This window comes from Phascolarctos cinereus, unplaced genomic scaffold, assembly GCF_003287225.1.
Source record: "Phascolarctos cinereus isolate Bilbo 61053 unplaced genomic scaffold, phaCin_HiC Scaffold_4;HRSCAF=312, whole genome shotgun sequence".
Taxonomy (NCBI): Eukaryota; Metazoa; Chordata; class Mammalia; order Diprotodontia; family Phascolarctidae; genus Phascolarctos; species Phascolarctos cinereus.
Genome location: NW_027555847.1, coordinates 501445104 through 501472947, shown reverse-complemented (window position 1 = coordinate 501472947; position 27844 = coordinate 501445104). Strand labels below are relative to the sequence as shown.

Sequence of the window (27844 nt, the reverse complement as noted above, 5' to 3'; positions counted from 1 at the left end):
CGAAAGTTAGGAATGGGGGAGGGTTTCTGGGGAAGATAATGAATTTTGTTTGAGACGTGTTGAGTTTAAGATGTCTACAGGATATCTGAATGGTCAGAGATGTCCAAAAGATAGTTGGAGATTGGAAGAGAGGTTAGGACTGGACAAGTAGATAGATATCTTACAAAAGTCTGTCAGTCAGTTGCTAATAACTAGAAATATTTTTTCTAGGCTAGCCCACAAAAACTTTTAAAACTTGTGTCTGAACCATGGTACTATCAGCATGTACTAATTGCACTAGCCTAACAAACTTTGGGTTCTGGAGCCAAGAGAAGTAAGACGTGAGGAAGGATTTTTTTCCTTCCTTTCCTGGCTAAATAAAATTTACAAAGGTTGACTTTGATGCTTGTCCTTTCTCCTTCCTTTTCTGTACGCCTGTCTCACTTCATGATGCTGTTCTCCATAAACACCATCTTGTTCTAAGTTTCCCACTGTAAACACACTTTGAGGTAAAGGACACCATAGGCCTAACTTACATTCCAAGGTACTCCATGTTCCAACACTACTTAGCCTACCGATACTCTAAGATTTTCAAGTATTTTGTTATTGTGGTTTTTACGGAGCCTCACCTGTCAACAAAGAGGACCTTCACTCAGAGAGGAAGGGGGATATTTTAAAATTGTGGACACTCCACAGAACGCCTAGTAGTGATGGGCATACAACAGGCACTCAAATGCCTATTCAATTTGATAAGCCTTTGGTATGGTTTTTCAAGAGTGGTTATGTTTTGCTCTGAGCAATCAGTAATCTTTTACTAACCCCCTAAACCCAACCTCCTTCTAATTTTGTTATTATTGTTGAGGCTGCCACCATCCCTTTACTCTATCAGATTTATAACCTTGAAGTTAACCTTGATTCTCAGTCAGTTAATAAATATTTATAAGTGCTTATAGTATACCAGGCACTATGCTTTTCATGTGATTCTTTCCCTTATATCTAGTCAGTTGCAAGTCTTGTTGATTTTGCTACCATAACATCTCATATCAGTCCTTTTCTCACCACTTACATGGCCACTACCCTAATTCAGACTCTCATCACCTCTTCTTGGATTATTAGAGTAGCCTCCTAATCAGTCTTCTTGCCTGCTTTCTTTTTCTTTTTTAATCTATTTTCCATCCAGCTGCCAATTTTATATCCCTAAAGCACAGAGAACAGACAATGTTTAAGAAACTCCATTTATGCCTCTAGGATAAAATACAAGCTCTTCATTTTGGCCTTAAAAACCTTAACAGTCTGTCCACAAGTTACCCTTTTCAGACTATAATCTCACATTACTTCCCTTCATGCAAGTTACATATCAGCCAGATTGGCCTATGTGTTCCTCTCTTTACACGATATTCAGCAGTTCACATCCTGCCTTCTTGCTGTTGTACTGGGCTTGCCCTCCCTACCTGGAACATTCTTCTTTACTACTTTTGTTAAAATATTTTCTTTCCCCCTCCAATTACATATTAAAACAGTTTTTAACTTTAAAAAAAAAAGTTTTGAGATCCAAATTCTCTCTCTCCCCTTATCCCTCCCTGAGATGCTAAGTAATTTGGTATAAGTTATACTTGTGCAATCATGTAAACATTTGCATGTCAATCATTTTATACAAGAAGACTCGGGGGAAAAAAAAGAACAAAAAAGTAACTGAAAAATAGTATGCTTCAATCTGTATTCAGATATCAGTCTTTTTTCTGGAGGCGGATAGCATTTTTCATCATGAATCCATTGGGATTGTCTTGGATCATTGTGTTGTTGAGAATAGCTGTCATTTATAATTGCTTTTACTGTGTACAACATACCCCTGGTTCTGCTCATTTCACTTTGCATAAGTTGATGTAAGTCTTTACAGGTTTTTCTGAAATCATCCTGCTTAGCATTTCTTTTAGCACAGGTGATGTGTTCTATTGCAATCATATACCCACAACTTGTTCAGCCATTCTCCATTTGATAAGGAATTGATGAGATTGATTTCTAATTCTTAGCCACCACAAAAAAGCTGCTATAAATATTTTTGTACAAGTAGGTCCTTTCCCCCTTTTTTTGTTTTCTTCAGGATATAGATGTAGCAGTGGTATTGCTGGGTCAGAGGTCTTCTTTACTTCTTAGAACTCATAACTTCTCTCAAGGCTCAGCCTAATCACCTCCTACAAGAGGCCTTGTCTGATTTTTCCTTGGTTATTACTGCTTTTCCCCAATCCTAAAGTTACTTTCTATTTATTGGATATATATTTTATATTTACTTCTGTGTAAATGTTGTCCCCCAGTAGATTGTAACCTTGAAGGCAGGAACACTCATTGTGACCTTTGCATCTTTAACTGCATAATCAGTGCCAAATAAAGATTGATTGAATTGAAGATCTTTAAGGACTTATCTGCTGCCCATGGGGCAGCACCTTTCATTTTTTTAAATAACTCTAAATTTTAGGAAGTTTTTCCTTGTATTAAACCTAAATACTTTCCTTGTAACTTTCAGCTGTTGCTTTTAGTGTATCTGTCTAGGGCCAAGCAGAACAGTCCTCTTGTCCCTTCATATATTTTGTAGGATCATAGAATTTAGAGTTGAAAGTCAGTCAGTGAACATTTATTAAGTGCCTAGTGCCAGGTCCTGTAGTAAGTGCTGGGGATACAAAGGAAGGCAAACGACAGTTCCTGCCCTTGAGAAGCTCACAGTCTCATCAGAGAGAGACCATGCAAATAATAACTATGTACAAATAAGATCTATACAGGATAAATTGAAAATAATCAACATAGGGAAGGCATTAGCATTAAGGGAGACTGGGAAAGGTTTCTTGTGGAAGGTGAGATTTTAGCTGGGACTTGAAGGAAACCAGGGGAGCCAGGAGTTGGAGATGCAGAGGGAAAGCATTCCAAGCATGGAGGATAACTAGAAAATGTCTAGAGCTAAGAGATGGAGTGTCTTGCTTGTGGAACAGCCAGGAGGCCAATGTCACTGGGTCCAAGAGTTGTGGTTTGTCCTTCGTTCTCAAAGAGGACCATGATATCAGGGAGATAAAGACATGACTTGCAATTGACTTTAATTTGGTTAAGAGAGGGCTGTGCAAAGTCACCAGCCTCACTTTTCTCCTCCAGAGCCATCTGGGTCCACTGGCCAGATATCGATCAGGATGACTGGAGGGTCAAAGAGTACTTAGGAAGGGATGGGAATGGAGAGGGGGGAGCGTGGTAAGGGTAAGAAAACTGGAAAGGGTGTGTGTGTGTGTGTGTGTGTGTGTGTGTGTGTATAGACTGGTTTTGAAGGGCTTTGAATGCTAATATAGTTGAACCTGGAGGTGATAGGGAGCCAATAGACTTTATTGAGTAGGGGGATAATATGGTCAAACCTGCTCTTTAGGAGAATCACTTTGGCAGCTGAATGGAGAACAGATTGGAGTGGAGAGAGACTTTTTTATTTTTTAAATAATTAATTAATTAATTTTTCGTTTTGAACATTGACTTCCACAAGATTTTGAGTTCCAAATTTCTCATCTTTTTGAATACCCCTTCCCCTCATGTACACTACCTTCTATCACCCCCCCTTCTCTTATCCCCTTCCCCTTCTATTTTCCTGTAGGACAGGATAGATTTCTGTACCCTATTGCCTATATGTCTTATTTCCCAGTTGCATGTAAAAACAATTTTTAAACATTTGTTTTTAAAACTTTGATGCCAAATACTTGGGGAGAGACTTTTGACAGGTAGACCAGCCAGCAAGCTATTTCAGTAGTCCAGGTATGAAAAGATGAGGGGAGTAGCAGTATTTGAGGAGAGAAGAGAGCTTTTGAGAGATTTTTCAAAGTTGAAATGGATAGACCTTGTCCACAAATTGGATATGGGGGGGGGGTGGCTGAGAGAGGGTATGGATTGAGGATAACACCTAGGTTTTGAGCCTGGGGGACTGGGAGGTTGGTGATACCCTTGACAGTAGTAGAGAAGTTACAAATGGGAGAGGGTTTAGGGGAAAAGATTATTATGAGTTCAGTTTTGGATATCTATAGGACATTCACTTCAAGATGTCTGAGAAGCAGTTGGAGATACAAGACTAGAGGTCAGCAGAGAGGAATATTAGAGATCATTTGGTTCAACATCCTTTGCTGGTAAATTTATATCTCAGTACTTTTAACAGATTAGAGGAGAAGTGATTTGAAATAATAAATTAAGCATTTATTAAGTACTTAATAAGTGCCAAGCACTTTCGTAAGTGCTTGAATACAAAGATAAAAGTACCTGCTTTCAAAGAGATTATAATTCTATCAGGAAAGACAACCTTCACATATATAAGTATGTGCAGAATAAATGCAAAACAAATATATGACAGTTAAATTCAAGTTGGTTAAAGAGGACACTAGCATTTGTAAAGATCTGGGAGGTATAATGTAGAAGATGGTGCTTAAAAACTGCAATTTGAAGGAAAATAGGACCTCTGTGAGAAAGTAGGCATTCCAGGCATCTGGGGACATGGAGATGGTAAATGGGAGTGCCAGTATGAAGAACAGAGAGGTCCAAGCTTTGTGGACTTAAAGTGTGGGAAGGGGAACAGTGTATAATGAGGTTGGAAAAATAGGTTGGGGCCAAGTTGTGAAGGGCTTTAAAAGCCAAACATGAGTTTACATTTGATCCTTGAAGCGAAGTCACTGAAGCTTATTAAATAGAGGATTAACGTAAATCTATGCTTAAGGAAAATTATGTAGGTCGCCATGTGGAAGAAGGATTGGGATAGGATAGACTTGAGGCAAAGAAGCCAATTAGGAAGTCATTGCAATTATCTAGGCCAGGGGTGGGGAACCTATGGCCTGGAGGCCACATGTAGCCCACTAGGTTCTCAAGTGCTGCCCCTTGACTGAATCTAAACTTCACAGAACAGATCCCCTTACTAAAAAAGATTTAGGTTCGTTCTGTGTGGCCCCAAAGGATAGAACCAGGAGAAATGGGGTGGAAGTTGCAAAGAGGCTAGTCTAGGCTTGATGTGAAGAAAAACTTCCTGACAATTAGTGCTGTCTGTGAGTGAAATGGATTGCCTCAGAAGTGGTAGGTTCTCCCTTCCTTGAAGGTATTCAATCAGTCACATGGCCACTTGGTGGTTACATTATAGTGAGGTTTCCTTTCCACTTCACCCTGTACTAGATGGCTGCAGAGATGGCTTTCCACTCAAATTCAGGTTTTTTTCTTTTTAATGGATGGGAAGAAACTGAATTTAAAATTTAATCTGGGCTGCATAGGATTACTTTTAGTCAGGTGAATCACTGTCTTTGCTTTGAATTTGTTTTGTTTTCTTTGAATTTCCAATCTCAAAAGCTTTTCCTGTGTATCGTGAGCCATGTGATGTTAGGAGCTTGAGGTCTGTGTCTCCTTTAAAGTAAGCATGTATTTGTCTACTACTTTTATTTAGATCTGGGATAAAGAAGTGGGCTGAAGTCATTATAGCTGCACATTTGTCTGGTGGTATGAGAGAGTGCTTATCTAATCCTAGAATTGTCAGTGGAATAATAGTGTTTCAGACTTTCTTCCCCAATATTACTAAAATCTACACGTTCTGTAGAAGGCTTGGTTTACATAGAAACTCTCTTTGCTTCATATATTCCATGGCAGATTGCACTTTGGGCATGTATACTTCCCTGATCCACTCATTTTGGAATAAATAAAAATTTCCAGTAGTGCTAGAAATTGTTCCTGAAGTAACAAAGAGAAGGCTAAGAAGGAACATTGGTGTTATAGTCAACAATTATTAAGCACCTTTTGTGTCCACTTCATTGTGCTAGGAATTGGGAAAGGAAAAAAAATTAGCTAAGATCTAGTCTGTACCTTCTTGCAGCTTTCTGTCTAGGAGCAGAATAAGGGCCATCTATTGCATAGACATCGATGGTAATAGGTGCTGAGTTTAATAGAGAGTTGCAAAGTGAAGTGCTTGGTCTGAGTGGGATGGTTCTGTGTGATGGTTGGGGGTGGTTGGGGTATGAGTGACTTTTGGGTTGGACTCTAGCAGTTGCATAAGATTTCAACAATTGGGCAATGATCTTTATAGTTGATGTTGAACTATGCCTGTTTGTATGGCATCCATAAACACAAATGTTAATGGGAGGTGTATTTGAAATCTAATTAGATCTTGTTCTTCTAGAGACATTGCCAAAGTAAAATTGGCAAGACATGAGAGGTAGATTGAACAATCATGGGCAGGTTTTATCTTTGGTCTGGGCTGATTCTCTGTAGTTTACAAAAACTGAGATTAAAAGAGTTTAAGATGTTTCTCTTGATACATAGTTGAAGTGTAATTGTCCCAGATATTTGTACTGGACAGTTAAGGCAATGGCAAGTTCTGAACTCTTCTTTTGGCTTTAATAAAATCTTAATGAATAATAAAGTCAAGTGAATGGAACCATGATAGTTAAGGACAGCCCCAAACTAAAGGAAGGCAAATTGCTTGCTATTTCATTATTCAGGAAAGGAAATTCAGTTCCTAGTTACAAAGTTCTTTGATGAAATATTTTTAAAATTGCAAAAGAATGCATTTTCCTGAAATAATAGTGTGGTCTACTATGTGTCCCATATAAATGAAACCATTTTTATTCTTGATGATTTTAATAAATCAAATTTTAATTTTTCAAGTAGTCTTATCAAATTATAGATTATTGTACTTTGTTGTATTGTTGGTTAGCATGTCTTTGAATTTTTAGGGAAGATGATAAAGGAATGAAAATTCAGTTTCATTTTCCTCCTTTTTTTAGTTGCACTGGTGAAAAGTTTGGGAAGCAGCTTAAAGTATATCTTATTTGGTTTTGTATTTCTCTTAAGGCATAGTAAATATTTTTTGTATTGAATTGTAAATGAAGTTTAAAGATACTCCGCATTTTATTTTCTCATGTTAGCCTCGTCTTCAATAGCATAGATAACTGAAAATGACAGTGAATTGTATTCATAGTAAAGAGGAGAGCAGAAGAAAAGGAAATGAGTGTTTATTTAGTGCCTACTATGTGCCAGGGCCTATGCTAAGTGCTTTAAAAATGTTGTCTAACTTGATGGTGAAGTAGAACTAAAACAGGTTCTGGCATACCCTACCAGACTGGGCCCAACGACAAAAGTTTTACAGCAGCATCACACCCCGCCCAAGTGCTGGGAAATGCTTTTGTATAGCTTGTATACATTTTACAGTATACTCACCCATTTGACTTAGCTCTTATTCCTCCTTCCCATTTGTCATGTTTCTGTCCTGCCTGCTCAGCTCAGTTTTGAAGTAACTCCCTCTTGTAATGTATGTGGCATTTTAGTAGGGCCAATGAACGGTGGTAGGCGAGGCATATCTGTAGATCAGAATGATGTTGTTGCATTATTGACCAATTAGGAGAAGTGCTAAAAGAGGAAAAGTAAACCTAGTTTAACTAATTTTGACCTGAAGAATATGCTTCCGGTTATATCACTTAACTTCAGTGACTGAAGCTCAGGTAAAGCTCTCAGTGGGAAATGCAAATAGTGAAATAAAACAAACTAAGAAACAGCTATTTTTAAAAGAAACACTGTTTAGTATTACAAAATTTGGATCTATAGTGAGGTTATCGCTTCTAAATAATTTCAACACATAAAGCAAAAGCCTTGTCAGCTGCTAGTGCCTTCCCTTTCAGACTTCTTATTTACTTTGTATTTATTTGTATTGTCTGTATTTATTCTTCATATACTCATGTTTGTACTCATCTTTCCTATTACAGTATTCATATGGTCGTGAGTAGGTATTGTTTAATTCACTATATTTGTATTCTCATCACCTAGCACATTGCCTCGTACATAGTAGGTACTTAATAAAGGCTTTTGGATTTGGTGATGACATTTTTGGCCTATGATGTAGATCTTACTTTCAAACACCAGCTTATAAAGGGGTTCTGTTGTGTTTGCTTTGTAATCTTCCCTCCCCTCTTTTGAATGTCCAGTTCATTTCATTATAGTTCCCAGTTGCCGGGCCTTGAAAATTTGAAATCATCTTTATCTCTTTTGTGTTCTTTACCCTTCACTTCCAATCAGTCATGAAGTTCTGCAGTACTTACCCCTTTCCTCCTTCCCTCTCTGCCAGGCCCTCATTACCTTTGTCTGGATCATTAGATGATCATATACCTCCATCTCCTGTTTGATCTCCCTTCAATCCTACTATATTCTAGAAGGATTAATTCATCAGCAATTAATAGAATAGTTTGGAGTCTTCTCAGTGTACTCCCTAACGTATCCTGCATGGTTCCAAAGCAAAGTGATCATTTCACCCCCTCTGTTCATTAGGTAGTAGATAGGCATTGAAGCTTTTCAAGCGAAGGTCAGATTCCTCAGTCATTCAAAGTCATCCATGTTGGGGCTGTGAATTACTTTTAAAACCTAATTTCTTGCTGTTCTCCTTTGTGTAACCTATACTGTAACTACCTTAGGGTTACTCTGTTTTGAGACTTCTGCTTCAGGTTAGGCTATCTCCTTTATTTGTTGACTTGACTCTGTCCTTTTTCTCTTTTTCTACCATACCCCATTCCCTGTCCAAATCTTAACACATTTTTAAAAGCTTGGGTATGTCTGCCATCATTTAGCCTTCTGTGGTTTTTTTCCCTCAACCCCTCAAGAAAAAGAAAAGAAAAAACTGGAAATTTTCTCTCCTTCCTCTGTGTGTTCATTACGTCTTGTTAATTGTCTTACAGGCATATATCACATTTTTTCTACTTTGTATTATAATTATTTTTATGCGTGTTTTATCTCCCCTACCTGTCTGTAAACTCCTGATGGCAAGGACTGAGTCTTTTTTGCGACTGTATCAATTTTATTGCTTTGTACACAGTAAGAACTCAATGTTTGCTGACTAAGGTGGCAGACTCAACTGGGTTGCTCAGTGTTGTGTCCCAGTGCCTTAGCAGGAATGAGCTTAGCTAGAACAGTGAGACACGCTCTAGAGGGTGAATCATTGGCTCTTCTTGCCTTCCCCTGCAGTGTAGTGATGTAATGGCTTGGGCGACACCTGACAGTTGTGTACTGTGAAGTCTGGGGAACATGCACGTTGCTTGTGCTTGAGCATCTTCAGGGTCTCCTTGGTGCTTGTTCATTTACACCACATCAGAGAGAAAGGGGAAGGGAGACGCAGGATCCATGAGCCACTTTGATGCTGCCTCTTCCTCACTTTCATGAGTCTTACCCAGTTCTTTTTCCTGCAGTTTGCCTGTGTGGCTCATATTCTGGCTCACCAGCATCGTCTAATATTGCATCATAACATTACAGTTGACCAGTTTAGAGTACATTAGTGCTATTCCCAGACCCGAGTTTAAATAGTCTCCCTGCTACAGCCTTGTGTAGACAAAAAAAAGACCTGGGACCACTGCCAGTGTTAGATTCTACTTGTATTTCAGTCAGTCAGTAAGCATTTGTTAGGTACCTACTGTGTGCCAGGCACAGAGAGGCACAAAACTTTCCCTGCTCTCAAGGAGCTCACAGGGGGAGACAGCATGCAACTAACTCTGTACAAACAAGCTATATACAACAGAAATTAGAGCTAATCGATAGAGGGATGACACTGACGTGAAGGTGGATCAGGAAAAACCTTATAGAAGGTAGGATTGAGCTGGGACTTGAAGAAGAGAGGGTAGCAAGGAGGTAGAGATGAGGAAGAAGAGAATTTCAGGTGTGGAAGACAACTCTTGAAACTACTCATTCAGGAAAGGGACTGTCTTGTGGGAGGATCAGCAAGGAGGCCAGTGTCGGGACTGCTAAGTGTGGCAGGAAAGGGCATGTGGATGGGATGAGGGATAAGAAAGACTGGAAGGTGGGCAGGGGGCCAAGTTATAGAGGGCTTGAATGCTGAACAGAAGATTTTACATTTGATCCTAGAGGGGATAGGGAGCCCCTGGAATGTATTTAGTGAAAAGGTGACCTGGTCAGACCTGTGCTTCAGGAAGATCACTTTTGCTGCTGAATGGAGGAGGGTGGATTGTAGTGGGAAAACACTTAGGGCAGGAAAACATTCAGAGTCTATTGTAAGAGTCTAGGCATGAGGTGACAAGGGCTTGCACCAGGCTGGTAGCAGTCTCAGAGATGAGGGGGCATATACAAAGAGATGTTATATGAGGAAAATCAAGAGGCCTTAGCAACAGATTGGATATGGTTGGGGGAGAGTGAGGATTCAAAGATTACACCCCTGTTGTCAGCCTGGGTGACTTGGAGACTAGTGGTAACCTGGACAATAAAAGGGAAATTTGGGATGAAAGAGGGTGGGACAGGTAGGGGATGGTAGTGAGTTCTGTTTTATGTATGTTGAGTTTAGGGTAGATGATTTTGACCATTGAGTTGGGGAAAATGAGTTAAAATACCATTGGTGCTGGAAAAGGTTTCAGGATGACTGTCTCTTCAAGAGAGATCCAAGTTTCAGTAAGAGGCAGAAGATGGAAGGAGTGGGAAAGGAAAAGATTTAAAATGGAAGCAAGTTTGTTGCTTATGGAGTAAACATTCCAGAGAACGCAGTGAATGGAGTGTGTAGCTTTAGTGGAACATGGGAGTGGGGTGGGAGAAGATTTGGGTTGAGGAGGATTGGATTGGGGAATTGGTCAGATCAGGATTTAAATCATGACAGCTGGTGAGATCGTAGCAGTTCAGAATCACTGAGATAGAGAGTGTATGACCTGGCCAGAATTTGTTAATGATTTGATGAATAAGTTCAGGTGGATTATCGACATCAGCAGGGCTTTGGTTCTAGTTCTCTGACCTCTCTATTTATTTTGTTAAACATTTCCCAGTTACATTTATAATCTGGTTTTGGCAGCACTGGCATTTTGAAGTTTGGCATTCCGACACCTCTCCTCTAGCCCAGCTCTCTCCTTTTATATATAAAGAAATCAAGGTGCAAAAAACTCTGATGACTTGCCCAAGGTCACATAGTAACAAAACTTGAGAACAAAAGTATGAGCATAAGTCCCATAGGAGGGTAATATTCATTTTTAATCCTTTGAATTAATGTAATCCATTCTTTTAGAATTTATCATTATTTGAACCATGTGAAATAAGGCATATGAGTTCTTTTGGAAAAAGCACTAATATTAAACTATGTTTAACCAAAACAATTTTTTATATTACAGGTATTTAATCTTGAAATGGTAATGATGCATATTTACCCAGCCTACATGCTAATATATTTTCTTTTTAGTGTCAAAATCAGTGAATGTTAAAATTTACATTTGATTACCAGTTATGTTCCTTTTAAAATTTTCAGCTCACAACTATTTTTTATGGTGATTCATATGGTTTACGTGTAGACTTTCATTATGAACATTTGACAGTACCAAGAAAAATAGAGTTGGTATTTGTTATGGACTAAAAAAAGCTGAGAACTACATACATTTCACTATGTGAACTATAGCAACTACCATTCAGACAGTGAGAATAGCAAATGTAGGTTGTTTAGAAGGTATTATACAGTAAAGATACCAAAGGCATGGGAAAAACATGTCAGATCTTATTACTGAGCCATACTACTTTCCTGTCTGTACAAAAATTTGGTGAGAATAATTGAAATACATATACAAAGGTATGGAAAAACATATGATATGGTAATTCTTTAAAATAGTGCTGAAATCCCGAGAATGGAAGAATTTTTCGACAGTTATGACCATTGCAGTGAATCCAAGAGAAAAGGGAGCAGAGAGAACTGCTGAAAGAATGTTGGATTACCAAAAAAGTTAATAAATGGAACTATTTTCTTTTGTAGTTTTTGTTCAGTTGAGAATATAAGCTCTTAGGCCACTAATAAAATTATTTATAATGACCAGTTATATAAATTGTCCCATATGCTTTATTGCCACTGCTGAAAGCTTTGTTGATTTAAAGAGATTCTAAACAGTGCTTTATACTCCATTTCTTCAGTTTGATAGGGTCATCATTAATTGGTTAACAAGGAAATAGAAACCAATTGGGTCATTAAGTATGATGATATCCTACCTTTGCCTTAAAAGGGCCAGGGCTAAGGAAGTTGAAATGGAGATGTATGTTGCAACATACAACATGTATGCTGTACTTCATTTCCATTCAGTAGCTATTCATTCACTAAGTCATTCAGCAAGGATTTATTAAGCACTTACTGTATAGAGATCCATGTGCTAGGCACTAGAGTAGATAAAAATTTAGATTAGAATTTGTGTGTGCCCTAAAGAAGCTTCTGTTTGAGTAGTAAAGAAGGACTGTTAGCATTGGAGTATTACCATTTGCCAAAGCACTTTTTTTTGAGAAAGGAAATCCTTTATTTTTTAAAATGTATTTTATTAATTTATTTTGATTTATCAACAATCTCTTCCATGTGCTTTTGAGTTTAAATTTTTTCTCCCGCTTCCTCCCTACCACCCTACCCAAGACGGCGCACAATCCAATATAGACTATACATTTACATTCCTGTTAAACATATTTTCACATTGGTGATGTAAGTCAAAATTAAAACCAATAGGAGGAACCATCAGAAAGAGGAAACAAAACTGAACAGAAGAGGAAAAAAAAGATAGCAATTCAATTCCATAGTTCTTTCTTTGGATGTGGATAGCATTTTCCATTACAAGGCCTCTGGAGATGTCTTAGATCCTTGTATTGCTGAGAAGGGTTAAGTTTAACAATATTAGTCATCACACAGTGTGGCTGTTATTGCCAAAGCACTTTGTGAGTTTTGAGCCGGGCAGTCCGGGAAGGCTTCTTGGAGGAGATAGCATTTGCATTAGGCCTTAAAGGATGGGGAGGAATTCAAAAAGACTGTTGATTTTCTTGTTAACAAAAGCAAGATTTATTTATTTTAAGTTTATCCCAATAAGCGTGTAGATTTTATTCGTGAAATTTCAGATAGTATCAAATAAGCTCTGATGATATGTTGTATTTACAGCCTGAAAGCTCTCTCAGACTGTGCTGATGTTATAAATAATTATTAACTGTTTTTTTCTATCTTACTGCTATGTACATTATTTCTCTTATTTAAAATAATTCTGCTTACAAGAACCAGAAAATAGAAGCACTTGAACATTTTATTAGAGTCTTCTCTGAACTACAGCCAGCAGCTATATAAGAAATAATTTAATTTTAAATATTTAAAAGGCAAAGGGATGTAACAATATTTATACAAGTTAAATAAGGTGTGTTGAAAAATTGATCATTACCAGCAAAACCACTTCTCAAATTACATTGCCTTTACTTATTTGTTTACATTGTCTATCCCACTAGAATATAATCTCAAGGGCAGGGCCTGTTCTGTTTTTGCCTTCTATTATCAACACCTAGCACAGAGCGTTGAACGTACATAGTTAAGTTTTTAATAAATTGAATTCAGTTACTATTCAGAGCCATGGTATTTTTTTCATCAGTTAAATATTTTAGTGAGATGCTATGGGGTTATAGAAAAGAAATGAGACGCCCTCAGCTCTCCAGAAGGTTACAATCTGGTTGAAATTATGCAATATGTACATATTAAAAAGACTTGGTAATTCTTAAAAAGCAATCTATAAGTGCAGATTAATTTAAACAATGCCTTGCCCTTTACATGCTTCATACTTTTTCTTTTGCGTGGAATTCCCTGTGTCATCAACTGCCATTGAATTCCTAACAGTCTAGCTCAAGTTACCCTTTGGGAACCATTCTTGATTTTCCTTACACCCATGACTTCCATTCCCAAATTGTCAGTGGTTTTCCCTGCCTTTGACCTATCATGATATTTTACCTGCATCTCTATGATCTGCTTATGAATTTTGTACTTAAATATATAACATGCATATTATATATGTGTTTACATCTATATCTTGTCATTTCTCTGTACTAGACTGGAAATTCTGTGAGACTTTTCCATGTCTAAATCACTGATCTAATAGGGAGAGCATTCTGAATGGCAGCAATTATACAATATCTGGGAAGTATAAGAGCAAGCTAGGTCTTAGCTAAACTTTTATTTTTTACAGCAGTGTTTTGTATACTTTGTTGTTCAGTCATTTCAGTCATGTCTGACTCTGTGATCCCATTTGGGGTTTTCTTGGCAAAGATACTAGAGTAGTTTGACATTTCTTTCTCCAGCTCATTTTTTTTACAGATGAGTAAACTGAAGCAAACAGGGTTAAGTGACTTGCCCAGGGTCACATAGCTAGTATCTGAAGCTGAATTTAACTCAGGAATATGAGTCTGGCACACTTATGCACGGTGCCATTTAGCTGCCATGCTCTGCACACAGTAGGTGCTTAATAAATATTTGGATTGAATTGGTGTTTTAAAAAGTAGATATAGCATATGCTGTACCTTATTTAAAAAGAACAGAAATCAGATCAGACATCCTCTTCCCCAGCCAGTTTTTTAGCTTTAGAGAATTAATTGATAGAGCAGAGAAGTTTTGTTTTTGTTTTTGCTTTTTTTTCTCTACATAGCACATATACATAGCCTCAAACTTAAAAACTTATTGGTGTTAGTTAACTAGTAACACCAGCTGGAAGATATTACAACACAACTGACTTATAAATTCTCTGACCAAAGCAACATAAAATTGCAGATGTAGAACCTGGGAGTTCCTGTGAAAATTAATATTGATTTTATATTTGATATTACTGTGTAAGTGATTTTATTCTATAACAATATTCTGTATTCTAAGGCTATGAGCAAAGAAAGCTATGAGTCCAGAGGTTCAATCTTACTCTCTGGTGCTGTGTACAGTATTTCTCTTTTTAAAAATAATTCTGCTCACAGGAAACAGAAAATAGAAGCACTTGAACATTTTATTTCTCACAATCACTGTTAAAAGAAAAAAACTCTCTTCTCAATACTCTCATAAAGCATTATCTCAGCATTTCCTATAAAGTTTGTGTGGGATCCTTGAGAAACCAAATTAATTGACTTTGTCCCATTCTCCAAAAAGATGATCTTGTCTAATCCCTGAGTCGCCAGTAAGTGTATATATAACTGGCCCCTTATCGGTAACCTCAGGATGCAGCTAGAACCCACAAAATTCATAAACGCATTCCTTAGAGAGAGGTGGTCTTCATCCCGTGTGGGGGCTATGCTCACTTAATTTAATGTAACCAGTCATAATCTCTCACCTCTGTAATGCTGGCCGGTTATATGTTTTCTGTTTTGTTCTTTGTTTACAAAAATGAATTACATTTTCAGTTCTGGGTCTTTGACATAAATGAAGGCAATCCACTGACCTTTTATTATCAGGTTGCATGCCCCTGTTAATAAATGATATCTTGCTTGGAGAAAACTGCCTCAGTTTACGTCTTTGTTAAATTTCACACTCAAAATCCCCTAGGGATGGGCTCTAAAGATTTGTGGCAGAATGGGTGAGTTAAAGTGTTGTCAAGGAGATAAATAGTGTTGGAGGAACACCTCAGAATTGGAGAAGTGATCAGTGTACTCTTCAGTAAGAATAATGCTGCTGTACCACAGCACATCTAAACTCCATGACAGAATTCAAATTTTAAACTCCAATTTACAGGGACATTTTTCTGCAGGAATATATTTTATTTTTCATAACATCAGTCAATAGAAAGGTCAGCTTTGCTTTATAGCTGGTTTTACTGAGGACATATTCCTACTCTCTTGCCTTATTGTGGTGAGGTGATACTGAGTTCTGAAGAGCAGTTCAGTGAAGCTTCAGCTCTGCCAACGCCCTCCAGGACATAAAGGCTTTGAACATTGTCCCAGACACAGACTAGGTATACTTTCCAGAGACCAGCCTCATTCTGTTGAGAGAGTCATTAGCACTACATTATGATTGCTTTAGCCAAACAACTGGTGAAACATATTTCATAAAAAACAAATTATACCTTTTACATTAGTATTGAGGAATTGCAGATTAAAGGAATGTTTGTAAATTGTCAGGGAGAGAGATATTTGGAAAGGGTAAATTGTTTTTAACCCAGGTTTTGAAGGAGGGCAGGAACATGAATTTACCCTATCATATATGTTGAGAAAGTTAAGGCTCACTAATAGTATACTTCTGGCTTGTATCATCATTATCTTCCTCACCTTTTAGTGATTTATAGAAAATTCTGGTGATAAAAAATATCATTTCTCTTTCTCCTTGAGTTGACCTGTACTGCTTCTTGCCCTCTATTGGTTCTTGAATGTCCTCATGTGAGTTTACTATTCTTTCCACATTGAATTGTGCAAGGACTGTTCTATTTGGACTCAGAATCCTTGAATTTGAATCCAGACCTTGCTATTTACTGCTTTTGTGACCTTGAACAAATCACTTAACTTCTCATCTGTAAATAGAGATTAGAATTCTAAGGTCTTTCCATCTTTAAATCTCCAGTATAGTAGGGAGGACATTCTAAATGGCAGCAATTATAATATACGCTCTCTGGGAAGTATAAAAACAAACAGATCAGCGTGAAGGCTGGGGGAGGAGTGAAGTCAGAGATGTGCTTAGCTGCAGCAGAGAATCTTGATTCAGGGAGGAGCTATAAATAAAGTCAGTGAGATGTAGAGGTACATTGTTGGAGGACCTTCAAGGTCAGGACTTGTAGTTATATTTGTTAAGCTGAGCTCTAGAAAGCCTTTGGTAGCTTTTAGCAAAGGAGTGACATGATAAAAACCATATTTAGGAGGTATGGTTTGAGCAGCTGCTTAGAATGGATTGGAGAGATATGCTAGGAGCTGTTACAGCAGCCTAGTTGTGAGGTAATAACAACCTGGACAAGGGAAGTGACTAGAAATTTTTTTAAAAAAGGAGATGGGGAGCAGATTGCAAAGAAGAAGCAGAACAACTTGGTGATGAATTGAATATGGAAAAAAAACGAAACAGAGGAGCCTCAGATTCCAAGGATCTAAGCTTGGGAGAGGATGGTGGTGGTTGACCATGGGAAGGATTGACTTAGGGGGTAAGATTTTAAAGTTTAAGGTAAATTAAAATAGTTGCATGACAAATATTTGATATTTGATTTTTTTTGTTTCTGTTTCCAGATGGGAAAACAGAGGGAGACATCTTCCTATTTTCCTCTCTTTGTAATAAGCAATAGTCTAAATTACAAATTATTTGTAGCTACCCTCATTTATTCTTTATCTGCATTATTCATTTTCTTCTTATAAAAATTCAAATTCATGCCCCCATAAGACTCCCAACTTGATTTATTATACTAATGATCTTATGACTTCTTTTTAAAAAAGATTTAACCTATCTTACTCAGTTGAAAAAGTTAGTATTCTTAGACTTAGTAATATCATTAGCATGATCATGAGAATTAATAACAAGTATTCACACCTGCTATTTTGAAATTTTAATGCATTTGTATTTTGGGGGAATGTGTCTTTATTTAAAGTATGTAAATAATGTATTCACAAACTTATTATGAAAATCACTTGTTTTGAGGGGAATATTTATTTTCAGATTTAAAAAAAATTTAGATAATCATAATTATGTTGCTGTCCCTAGATATCATTAGTGACAACTGGTTTAGAAACATTCTCCCAGAAACATTTTTAGCATTCAATCCAAACTACCCTACTATAAAAGCCCATTTTGATAGAGCTTAGTATTTCTTTAATTGATTTTATCCTTGAAGTGACATTTTTACTTCATATTATTTTTGGAAGTAGTATTTAAAAACAGAAGTGTTTTTAAATGAATTGTTCTTTTTATGGATATGCAGCATCCTACCTGTTCAATCTAAACAGCTGTCAGTGAATGACAGCCACTTTAATATTCAACTGCAATATAATGTTGCCTTATCTATGTTTTCGGGGAAGAGCGGAGTGGTTGGACCAGTTAGATTTAGCCTTAGATTACATCAGCAATAACAACAACAACAATAATTGCTTATTAAAATTCCTTTCTAGTTTTGTGTGTCCTTGAGTGAAACCTGCTTCTATTCACCTCTCAGCCCAAAACTCTGAACTCTTAGTATTTTTCACCTCCTTTGATCCTTGACCATATCTTACTATGCATTATATTTATTTTGGATATCTCTCCTCTTCCTGTGTAAATTATAAACTTTTTGGGAAGAAAGATAAATAAAACACTGTATCTATCCTTGGTACCTAACTGCTACATTACAGCACAGTAGCAAATAATTGACTGTTGTATACAATTTTCATTAAGGTAGAGATATTGAAGAAGGAAGTAACTCAGATTTCAAATAAATGATAGTGTGATGTATGTATTGTTCTGGCTATTTGGGGTAGAGCTGCATGGTTTGGTAAAGGTTTATAGAGGGCCCAACACTATTCCCATTCATTAAACCTTGAAAGAATTAAGCAAAAATAATTTTAACCATCATTCTTCTGACAAAAGATTTCAGTGTGCTGTTGAACAGACCCTGTTTGCAGTGGATTTCAAAAAGTGAGAGTGGAAACAACTAAGCTTAGTGGTATCTCACATAATAAATAAAGGTGTTAAATACAAGATCCTTTAGTTTTCTGTTACATGAAGCCACTAACTAGTAGAAATGCAATTCAAAGGCAGAAGTGTGTTTACAGTACTGTGTGAGAGAGATAAGCTTTGGGTTTCGTCTTTAAGCAAAATGTAGAGATAATAAAACCTGTCTAAAAAGTAAAGAAATAAGTGCTGTGGAGAAAACCATTAAATGGTTTTGCTATTACTAATTGCAATAGAAATATAGCTGGTTTCACTCTTAAATAAAGTACCATATTTTAAACCTATAATAGACTGAAGGCAGTGAGTAGTCACACGTGGTGTATTTAGAACAATGTCTTCTTTTTGGGGGTCTTTTGCTTGCTGGTTGGCAAGAATGGTAAATGCCTGAACTACCTGGTCTTTCACTAAAAGGAAGAAAAAGTAGCCAAACCATCGCCACCAACCACCACGCTTCTTTGGTGGAACCTGCTTAGAAGCAATTTCCTTTTGAACAAATGATGGGATGGGAAAGAAAGGGAGGAGGAGAATAGGAATTTTTGTAGGAAATACAATTTTTAAAAATCCTGTTCATAAGAAAAAAATGAATTATGTTCAAAATGTGTTTTATCTTTTTAAATTGCAATTTCATCTGTGGTTTTAATGGGTGTGTGTGTGTTTGCACCCAACTGATTTCTAGAAGGCTTTTCAGATATTGGTTTTATCAGTTGTTCACCAGTGACTGTAAAAGTGAAACAAAGAATACAGTTGTTATGATTTATTAAGTGGCTACACATTAGTGACTTCCCTGCCCTTTCCCCTCCGCACCCCTTCCTGAGTCATTTACTTTATTGCCTTTGTGGCCTTGTAGATGTCACTTTACTTTCCTAGGTCTCAGTAGCCTTGTCTGTGAAATTAGTGGGATTGGACTGGTTGATTTCTAAGGTACTTTCTACCTCTGACATTCTATCATCCATTGAAATTCAGTTTTTCATGGAAAATGCTTTTTGTTGGAACTTCACAATTTTAATTTTCAGATGTTAAAAATCAAAGCTATCAGTAGTGAATGGGATTATCATACTTCAGTTACACCTATAATTTAGTCATATGTACTTTTAAAGGTATGTGTATTTTAGATATTTTATATGGGTATGTGTGTATATATGTGTATACACACATATTTTCTTAAAGCATATATACACGTACACACTCTTTAAAAGAGAAGTTCACTTAGGCTACCATAGGATCTCCTTCCTGTGAGATTGCCAGTGGAAGGGGATTTAAATTGATTTGATTTGAAACCCAGTTCCTTCTGGTTAGTTCCTTGTGATAGAAATAACACAGTATCATAAAGAATACACATAGTGTCTATCTTCAAACAACTGACTTATGAATAACTTTTACTTTATCTATCCCATTGTTTCTTCCATGGGCTCTATCCTTCTCCCTTTAACTCCCAATTGATCGCCCCTAAGGGGCTCTTTTCTTTACCTTTCCTCTGTCATTAGGAATTGTTCCCTTTTCCTGTTACAGATTGTTTGCTGCAGTTTCATGCTAGCTGACTGATTGTTCCATCATTTTCCTTCCTTGTTATTCTACCCTTCCACTCTCAAATCCATCTCTTTTAACTTCCTTGATTGTTAAGTTCTCTTTGCCTATTAGGGACAGGACTCTTAAGTTGTGACGTATAATATTTGCAGCCCAGTTGCCCTACTTTATAGGGGTGGGAATGAGCCTACACCTGTGATTTCATCATTGTAGGGAATTCCTGCTATAGAATACCAGAGCAGATCTCTAACTTGGGTGGGTACTACATGACCTCCAGCCACTGTAAGGAAGAGGAGAGAAGGGAAGAAGAGAGTCCATTAGACCATTATGCCCGGCTTTTCTTCCAGCTTGGTCTCCAGCCTCCAGTGAGTGTGGAAGGGAGAGAGATAGATGCAGTACCATTGTAGCTTCTCCTGTCTGACCTCCAGCCTTTGGGGGAAGAGGAGAAGCACCATTCTATCTATCATCCAGTCTTCCAAGGGTGAGATGAGGGGAAAGAGCATCCTTCTGTCAAGTTTCCAGCATGGTCTCTTACTGCAGGGATGGAGAACATCACTGCTCTTACAACTCCAAGTTCTTGGTTCTTCGCCTGAAGTCCTCAAGACTCTTAAAGGACTCTTCCTTGAGATCACAATGCTGTTGATCTTGAAAATATCACAAAAATGTCCACTTAATGATTAACAAACTGTCTCCCATCTAATCATACCCTCCTCATCCCAGTGATTCTGAAACCCCATAGGTCATCACCCAAATGTCATTCCCCATGCTTCACTGCCTAATTCCTTATTCCCTTTCCTCTCCAACCCCCTAGCCCTCTAAAAAGTCTCAACCAAAAGCTACACACTTCTTTTACTGTGCCCTCTAGAATGCCTGCTACATAAGATAATGAACTTATTTTCATCTTGAATATTTTCCTTTCCTACTCCTTCTTTCTCTTGGCTCTCACTGAAACCTGACTTCCTCCTGATGACACAGACACCTTGACCAGTCTCCATCACTAGCTGCACTTTGATTCATTATCCCCCAATCACTAGTCAAGATAGAGGAGCTGAAATACTTCTTGCTCCTTATTGCTACTTCCAGGTTCTCTCCCTACCACCATCACACATATTCACATTTCCATCCAACCAAAATTGGTCTTTTATCTCCAGGATAATCTCTTTTCTTCTCCAGTGAATTTGGTACATGCCTCACAGACTTTATTTTCTCAACTGCAGCCTTCATTCTAGGCTTTTTCAAAAAAGTTTTTTTCAAAAACTCTAAAAATCTCTTAGTTCATCAACAACTCATTCCCCATAACTTGCTCTTCTACCTCACCTTAGCTACACACAGAAACAATCATACCCTTGATCTTGCCACCCGGAAATGTTCTACCTCCAAGTTCATGAACTCTGAAATTGCTTTATGTGATCACAATCTCTTCCTCTGCCTTCCAGCACTAAACTCTGATCTTTATCTACATTGTGACCTCCAATCCCTTGACCCCTCAGTTCTCTTCCAGGCTGTCACTGCTTACACTAGTCAGTCTCTCTTCCTTTCCTTATCTTGTCCTCTTGATGAGCTAGTTCAACTCTATTCGTACTTTTCTTTTTACCCCCTTGTCCCTCTTATATAGGTGATTGTACACTTCCAAGCTTTAGCCTTGAATCACCCTCACCATCTTCTGCCTTTACTCCAACACATGTGCTGCTGAACACAGCTGGAGAAAATCATGCAATCATTCTGACTAGGTCCCCTACAAATTTGTTATATAACATCAACGGGGCCCTCACTGCTGCCACTCAGGTTTTTTTTACACCTCCCTAATTCCTTCAGTATCCTACTTACAGCTATGGCTCTTTAAACCTTTTCATCTCTCCTTATGCCTCCTGTGACCCCCCTCCCCGACTTTCTCAGCTGAGAACCTTTCCTCATATTTTGCTGAAAATACTGAAGCCATTCACTAAGAGCTCCTTCTTCTGTCTTCCTCCTCATCTCGCATCACTTGGATGGCTCCTACCAATCTCTCCTCCAGCTCTTTCTCGCGTGATGAGGTGGCACTTGTCCTTGCCAAGGCCAAGTACTTCCATTCCATCCTGTGTTCTCCAAGAGATTGCCCCCACTACCATCTCTGTTTTCTCACTCATTCTCTATCTACCTGATCCTTCCCCATGCCTACAAGTATGCCCATGTCTCCCCCAGGCTCAAAAAGCTCTTTCTTGATGCTTCTATACTTATTAACTCTCATCCCATCTGTCTCCTGCCTTTTGTGGCAGGTCATCTCCTTCTCTCACCTTCTGCTTAACTCTCTACAGTCTGCCTTCTGACTTCATCATTCAACAAAAATTGCGCTCTTAACCCTGTGGCCAAATCCAGTGGCCTTTTTCTCAGTCCTCATCCTTCTTGACCTCTCTGTAGGCCTTGACATTTTCTTCGTATTCTCTTTTCTCTAGGTTCTTTTGACAGTACTCTCCTGATTCTCCTCCTACATAACCAACCGCTCCCCCTCAGTCTCCTTTTCTGGATCTTCATCGGTGTCATGTCCATTAACCAGGATTCCATCCTGGGCACTCTTCTCTTCTCCTCTGTGCTATTTTATTTGGTGATCTCATTGGCTTGCCATCAGTTCAGTCATCATCTCTATTCTGATGATTCTCAGATCTACTTACCTAACCTCTCTGCTGACCTCTAGTCTTACATCTCCAAATTCCTGTTAGACATCTTGAACTGGATGTCTGGTAGGCATTTTATATTCAACATGTCTAAAGCCAAACTCATTATCTTTCTCCCAAAATTGTGCTCCCCACTTCAAACTTTCCTGTTACTGTCAAAGGCATTACTGTCTTCCCATTCACCCAGGCTCACAACTTAGGAGTCATCCTAACCCTCCATAATCAATTTGTTACCAACGTCCTTTGCCATATCTCTCAATATACCCCCTTCTCTCCTTTGTTACTGCCACCAGCCTGGTATGTACCCTTATTTCCTCATTTTTGGACTTTAGTCCAACCTGCTGGTTCATCTGCCTGTCACTAGTGTTTCCCTGCTGCTACCTTCATTCTATTACTGCTACATTCTCCACTTAGCTGCCCAAGTAATTTTTCTAAAGCGAAGGTCCAACCATGTCACTCTCCTCAGTAAACTGCAGTGGCTCCCTATCACATCTAGGATCAAATAGAAAATCCTGTTTGGTATTTAAAGCCCTTCAAAACCTGCACCTGACCCCCAACTCCTCATTTCTTATACTTTACCCCCCTGCTGTTCCTCTAACAAGACACTCCATCGCCAAGTTTCCCAGACATCTTCTCTGACTGTCTCCCGTGCCTGGAAGGCTCTCCTTCCTCATCTCCACCACCTGGCTCCCTGGCTTCCTTCAAGTCCCAGCTTCAATCTCACTTTCTACAAGAAACCTTTTCCGTTCTCCCTGAATTTTAGTGCCTTCTCTCTATTGATTATTGATTTCCTATTATTCTGTACATAGCTATTTACATGTTGTCTCCTTCATTAGATTGTGAGCTCCTCAAGGGTAAGGGCTGTCTTTTGCCTTTGTATCTCCAGTGCTTAGCATGGTGCTTGACACATAGTAGGTGCTTAACAATGTTTATTGATTGCCTGATTGCAATTTATAGTCTTAGTTGCCAAAGGCACTTGAAAAATTAGGTGCCTAGTTCTCAGATGAAGAAATTAAAGCCATTTATAGTCATATAAAAAAAGTTATAAATCACTATTGATTAGAGAAATGCAAATCAAAACAACTCTGAGGTACCACATCATACCTATCAGATTGGCCAACATGACAAAACAGGAAAATGATAAATGTTGGAGAAGATGTGGGAAAACTGGAACACTAATGCGTTGTTGGTGGAGTCGTGAAATGATCCAACCATTTTGGAGAATAATTTGGAACTATGCCCAAAGGGCTATAAAAATGTGAAGAAATGGCTGGCCTGGGCTCCTCCTTAAATGGAGGTTTTGGAACCCACTGCTCACCCTCCAATTAGAGGGGCAGAGGGGACTGGTGGACTGATATTTTTTGCCTGCCATTCCTTGTTTTTTCTTCTTGACAAACTGAGAGATGAGATTCTGGGTTTGATACTTCTTTTTAGAGCATAAAATAATGAGCATGTTTGGGCAACTTTAAATTGATTTAATTTGTATTTGATTTTGACTTCTTATACTTTTTATCTTTGGTGTACATCTGGAAATATGATAATAGTAATCCTAGATAGATATAGATAATAGTAATAGTTAAGTGGTTTAAGTGAGCAGTTTCAGGGAGCACTTTAATTCTTCATGTTATTTAGTTTATAGCTATAAAAAGTACATTTCACTGGCTCATAGGTACTTAGGTGTAGAGCTGGAAAAGGGCTTAGAGGTCATGTAATTCACTGTCCCCTCTCCTCTCCCTTCTCCCCTCCCACCTGTTTTGCAGATGAGAGACCTAAAGCCCAGAGAGGTTTTCCTGGGCAAGTCACTTAACCCTCTCTGAGCCTCAGGTCTTCCTCATCTGTAAAATGTGGAGTTTGGACCAGGTATTCTGAGATCCTTTCTAGCTACAAATCTATAATCCAATGACATCTTTCCTAAGTTTTCTTCTTCTTTTGGTATGTAGATCCTTTGTATTTAAAGGGTTGAACAAAATTTGATTTGATTGCCTTTGTTTTATCGGTGACCTTTTTCTGTATGTACAATTCTTAAAGATGTCAGATGTCACCTTTAGATTCCATTTTAAATCTTTAATGACTGATTGAATGAATGAAGCCTTTATTAGTCTGTCAGTAAACATTTATTAAACACCTACTCTGTGCCAGGCACTGTGCTGAGCACTGGAAATACAAAGAAAACAGGACATCCCTGCTTTTCAGGAACTCACAGGCTAATGGGGCAGAAAACATGCAAACAAGTATGTACAAAAACGCTGTTTACAGGATAATTTGAAAGTAATCATCAACAGAGGGAAAGCATTAGATTTTGGTGGATGATTGGAGGCAGGGAAGGGAGGGAGTTGGGAAAGGCTTCCTGTGAAAAGTGAGATTTTAGCTGGGACTTGTGAATTCTACAGCTAGAGGGAAGGAGAAAGAGAGAGTATTGCATGTATGAGGGTAGACAGTGAAAATACCAGGAGTCAGAGTCAGGAGATACGGACTGTCTAGTTTGAGGGACAGACTGAGGCCTGTATCACTAGATCACAGAATATGTGGCAGGGGTACATGGTAACTGGAAGTTTGGGGAGTGGGTCTGATCATCTTTGCAAAGCACTGTGTTAAGTAAGCGCTGGAGATAAAATTAGAAAAGTAATCCAGCCTCTGGGGAGCTCACAGTCTAATGGGGGGAGACATTGCATATGGAAAGTTCCAGCTGCAAGTCAGATGGAAAGGTCCCTTGGTCCTTACCGTATAGCAGCAAAACAGATGGAAATACCTAGCATAAATAATTCCTATTTATGTTATCATGCAGTTGTAAGGCATGGACAGAACTGAGTGACCATGGCCCCATTCAATGTCATTTCCACTGAAAAAGTCATACCGGTTTTTGAGGTTGTACCATGTGACATTGCCAAGGTTTTTGGTGACAAGAACTTTATTTTCTGTAACTTCAGTAGGCATGTCTGTAGCATCTGTGGGAGCACTGGGCTAAAAGCATTGGTATTTAATACTCTCAGCCAGGTGAAGTCCACCCCTCAAAATGCAGAGGAGTCCAAGCTGGGTTGAAAGCAGAGAAGTTTTGTTAGAAGGAAAATCAGATAATAGTACTGGGACTCCCCTTCTACAAGGTACAAAAGAGCCCACAGCCCAGTAGAAACAAGGGAGATTTATGCCTGAAAAGCACAAAGGGAGGTGTTAGGAAAAAGAATGGACAGGCCGTCTCAGAAACAGGTAGACACAGAAGTAGGACGTTTTGCAGGAACGGTTGATGGCAAGGCTGGTTTGGGCCAGTTTGGGGGGGGGCACAACTCAGCAAGATTAGCCGGTGAACCCCAGCAAAGGTCTCTGGGAGTGAGCAAGACGTTGGCTGACTGCAGGCTCCTTTCAACAAACAGGCTTACTTTGTGTCCAGTACATCTGCCTGGTAAGGTAACTCATAGAAAACAGACACATTAATCTCAGGGGCACTTCCACAATACCTGTATTGAACACTATATAGAATACAGTCTATTTTATAAATCTCACACTATTGGCTTTGGTCTGTCTGGAAATGTGTAAAGGAATGCACTTCCTGTATGGCTTCCCCCTCCAGAGAAACCTCTTGATTTCTTGGTCTGTGTTTGAGGGAATTTCATCTGCCTGAGCTACTGAAGAATTCTTACCTTTCCATTGCCAAGGTTTTATCATCATATGATTTATCATGCTTTTAAAAGGGGCACCAACATTAACACAGAAATAACTTTTGTGTTTCCTTGACAGAAATCACAGCCCATTAATGAGTTTTGGAGCCAGCTTTGTCAGTTTTTTGGTAAGTTGATCTGGGAATAGAACAAAAGGAGAAGAGAATAGATAGGTTCTATAAGTTTGTTCTTTACCTACTATTTGGAAAAGATCATAGAGAGTTTGAAATCAAAAGTAAGCCTAGATTATTAAGCAGTGTCTACTGGGTCATTTTTCTCCCTTATTTTAAAACTAAGTTGTTTATGAATTTTCTACTTTTGGATTTTTATATTTTCTTTATTTAAAAAAAAATCAATTGTTAAAATATGGATACAATTGAAAAGGCTGTCCAAGAGAGAAAATTCCCTCTAGGATTATGAAAAGGGGTGAGATTTGAGTTTAAGTAATAAAATTAAACTGCATTATAATTGTGAATGTGGGTCAGGATAGCCAAACCAAAGTTTGCCAATTATTGTCACATTGGAAGCCCAGCTATAGGAAATTAGGGAAGAAGGATGAACTTGCTTATACAATAAATTGAATAGTGTTTAAGAGTTCATAATTTGGGTACTTTTTATTAACTCATGCTTAGAAAAGTATAAGATATTTTGCAAACAATATTTAAACCAAGTATGTTTTTTAAAATGTTAACAATAGATGGATTTTTACAGAATCTTTCCTTACCTCCAGTTATAAATTGGCAAGTAGAGGCATAAACAACAGGAAAGAAAAAAATAGACCAGCCTGCAGAAGGAGTAGTAGTAGTAATAATAATAATAATGATGATGATAACAAAAGTAATAGCTGATATTTATATAGCATTTGTTGTGTGCCAGGTATTATGCTAAGTGTTTTAAAACTGTTTTCTCATTTAATCCTCACAATACTGTGGGAGGTAGGTGCTATTAGTATCCCCATTTTAGAGATAAGGAAACTGAGGCAAATGGAAGTTAAGTGACTTGTCCAGGGTCACGTAACCACTAAGTGTCTGAGGCCTAGCCTAATTTTTAAATTGGGTCTTACTGACTGCAGGCCCTACACTATATCTACTTTACTACCTAGCTGCCTCAATTAGTAGCATTAAATCATTATTAGTATTAACAAAAAGTGGAGAAACCAGAAATGGTATAAGCCAGAAAATCAGATAAGATGGTCAGTGTTACTACTTTGGCCATTCTGTTGAAGAAGAATCTTGCTGCATAAGAAAATCATTAGATGCTAAGATTCAAAGCACCTTATTTTTTCTGGTCTTTTTTTTTTTCCTACCCACTTACTAGTCAAGTGACCTTGGGTAAAATACTTAATCTCTTCGCTTCACTTTTCTCCTTTGTAAAATGATGTGCTGCTCTGTATTACCTCACAGAGTTATGGTGAAGGTTAATGGAGATGGGTGGTGGTTTGGATTTTTTGTTTGTTTGTTTGTATGTGAAAGTAGTAAAAGATGTGAAGGGGTATTAGAGATGATGATAGTATTGATAAAGATTATTATTATTATTGCTTTTTCTTCTTGCCCCTGCCTAGAACTAGTTGAGTGGGAAAACGTGATTGGAAGCAAGATCTCACTGTACCTTTTTACTGAGGACAGCATAATTTTTAGAGTTTTCAATAGAACTACTCTGTTAGTAGC

At 38.1% G+C, this 27844-nt stretch overlaps 1 protein-coding gene across 2 annotated transcripts in view; it reads left to right on the top strand.

The window, feature by feature from the left end:
* Positions 1–27844, top strand: part of TTC39C (tetratricopeptide repeat domain 39C) — a 109694-nt gene that overhangs the window by 5114 nt on the left and 76736 nt on the right. For both annotated transcript variants that reach the window (XM_020968683.2, XM_020968682.2), the window contains exon 2: positions 26257–26305. In XM_020968683.2, coding sequence (XP_020824342.1) covers positions 26257–26305 — 49 coding nt within the window. The remainder of the gene's footprint in view (positions 1–26256; positions 26306–27844) is intronic.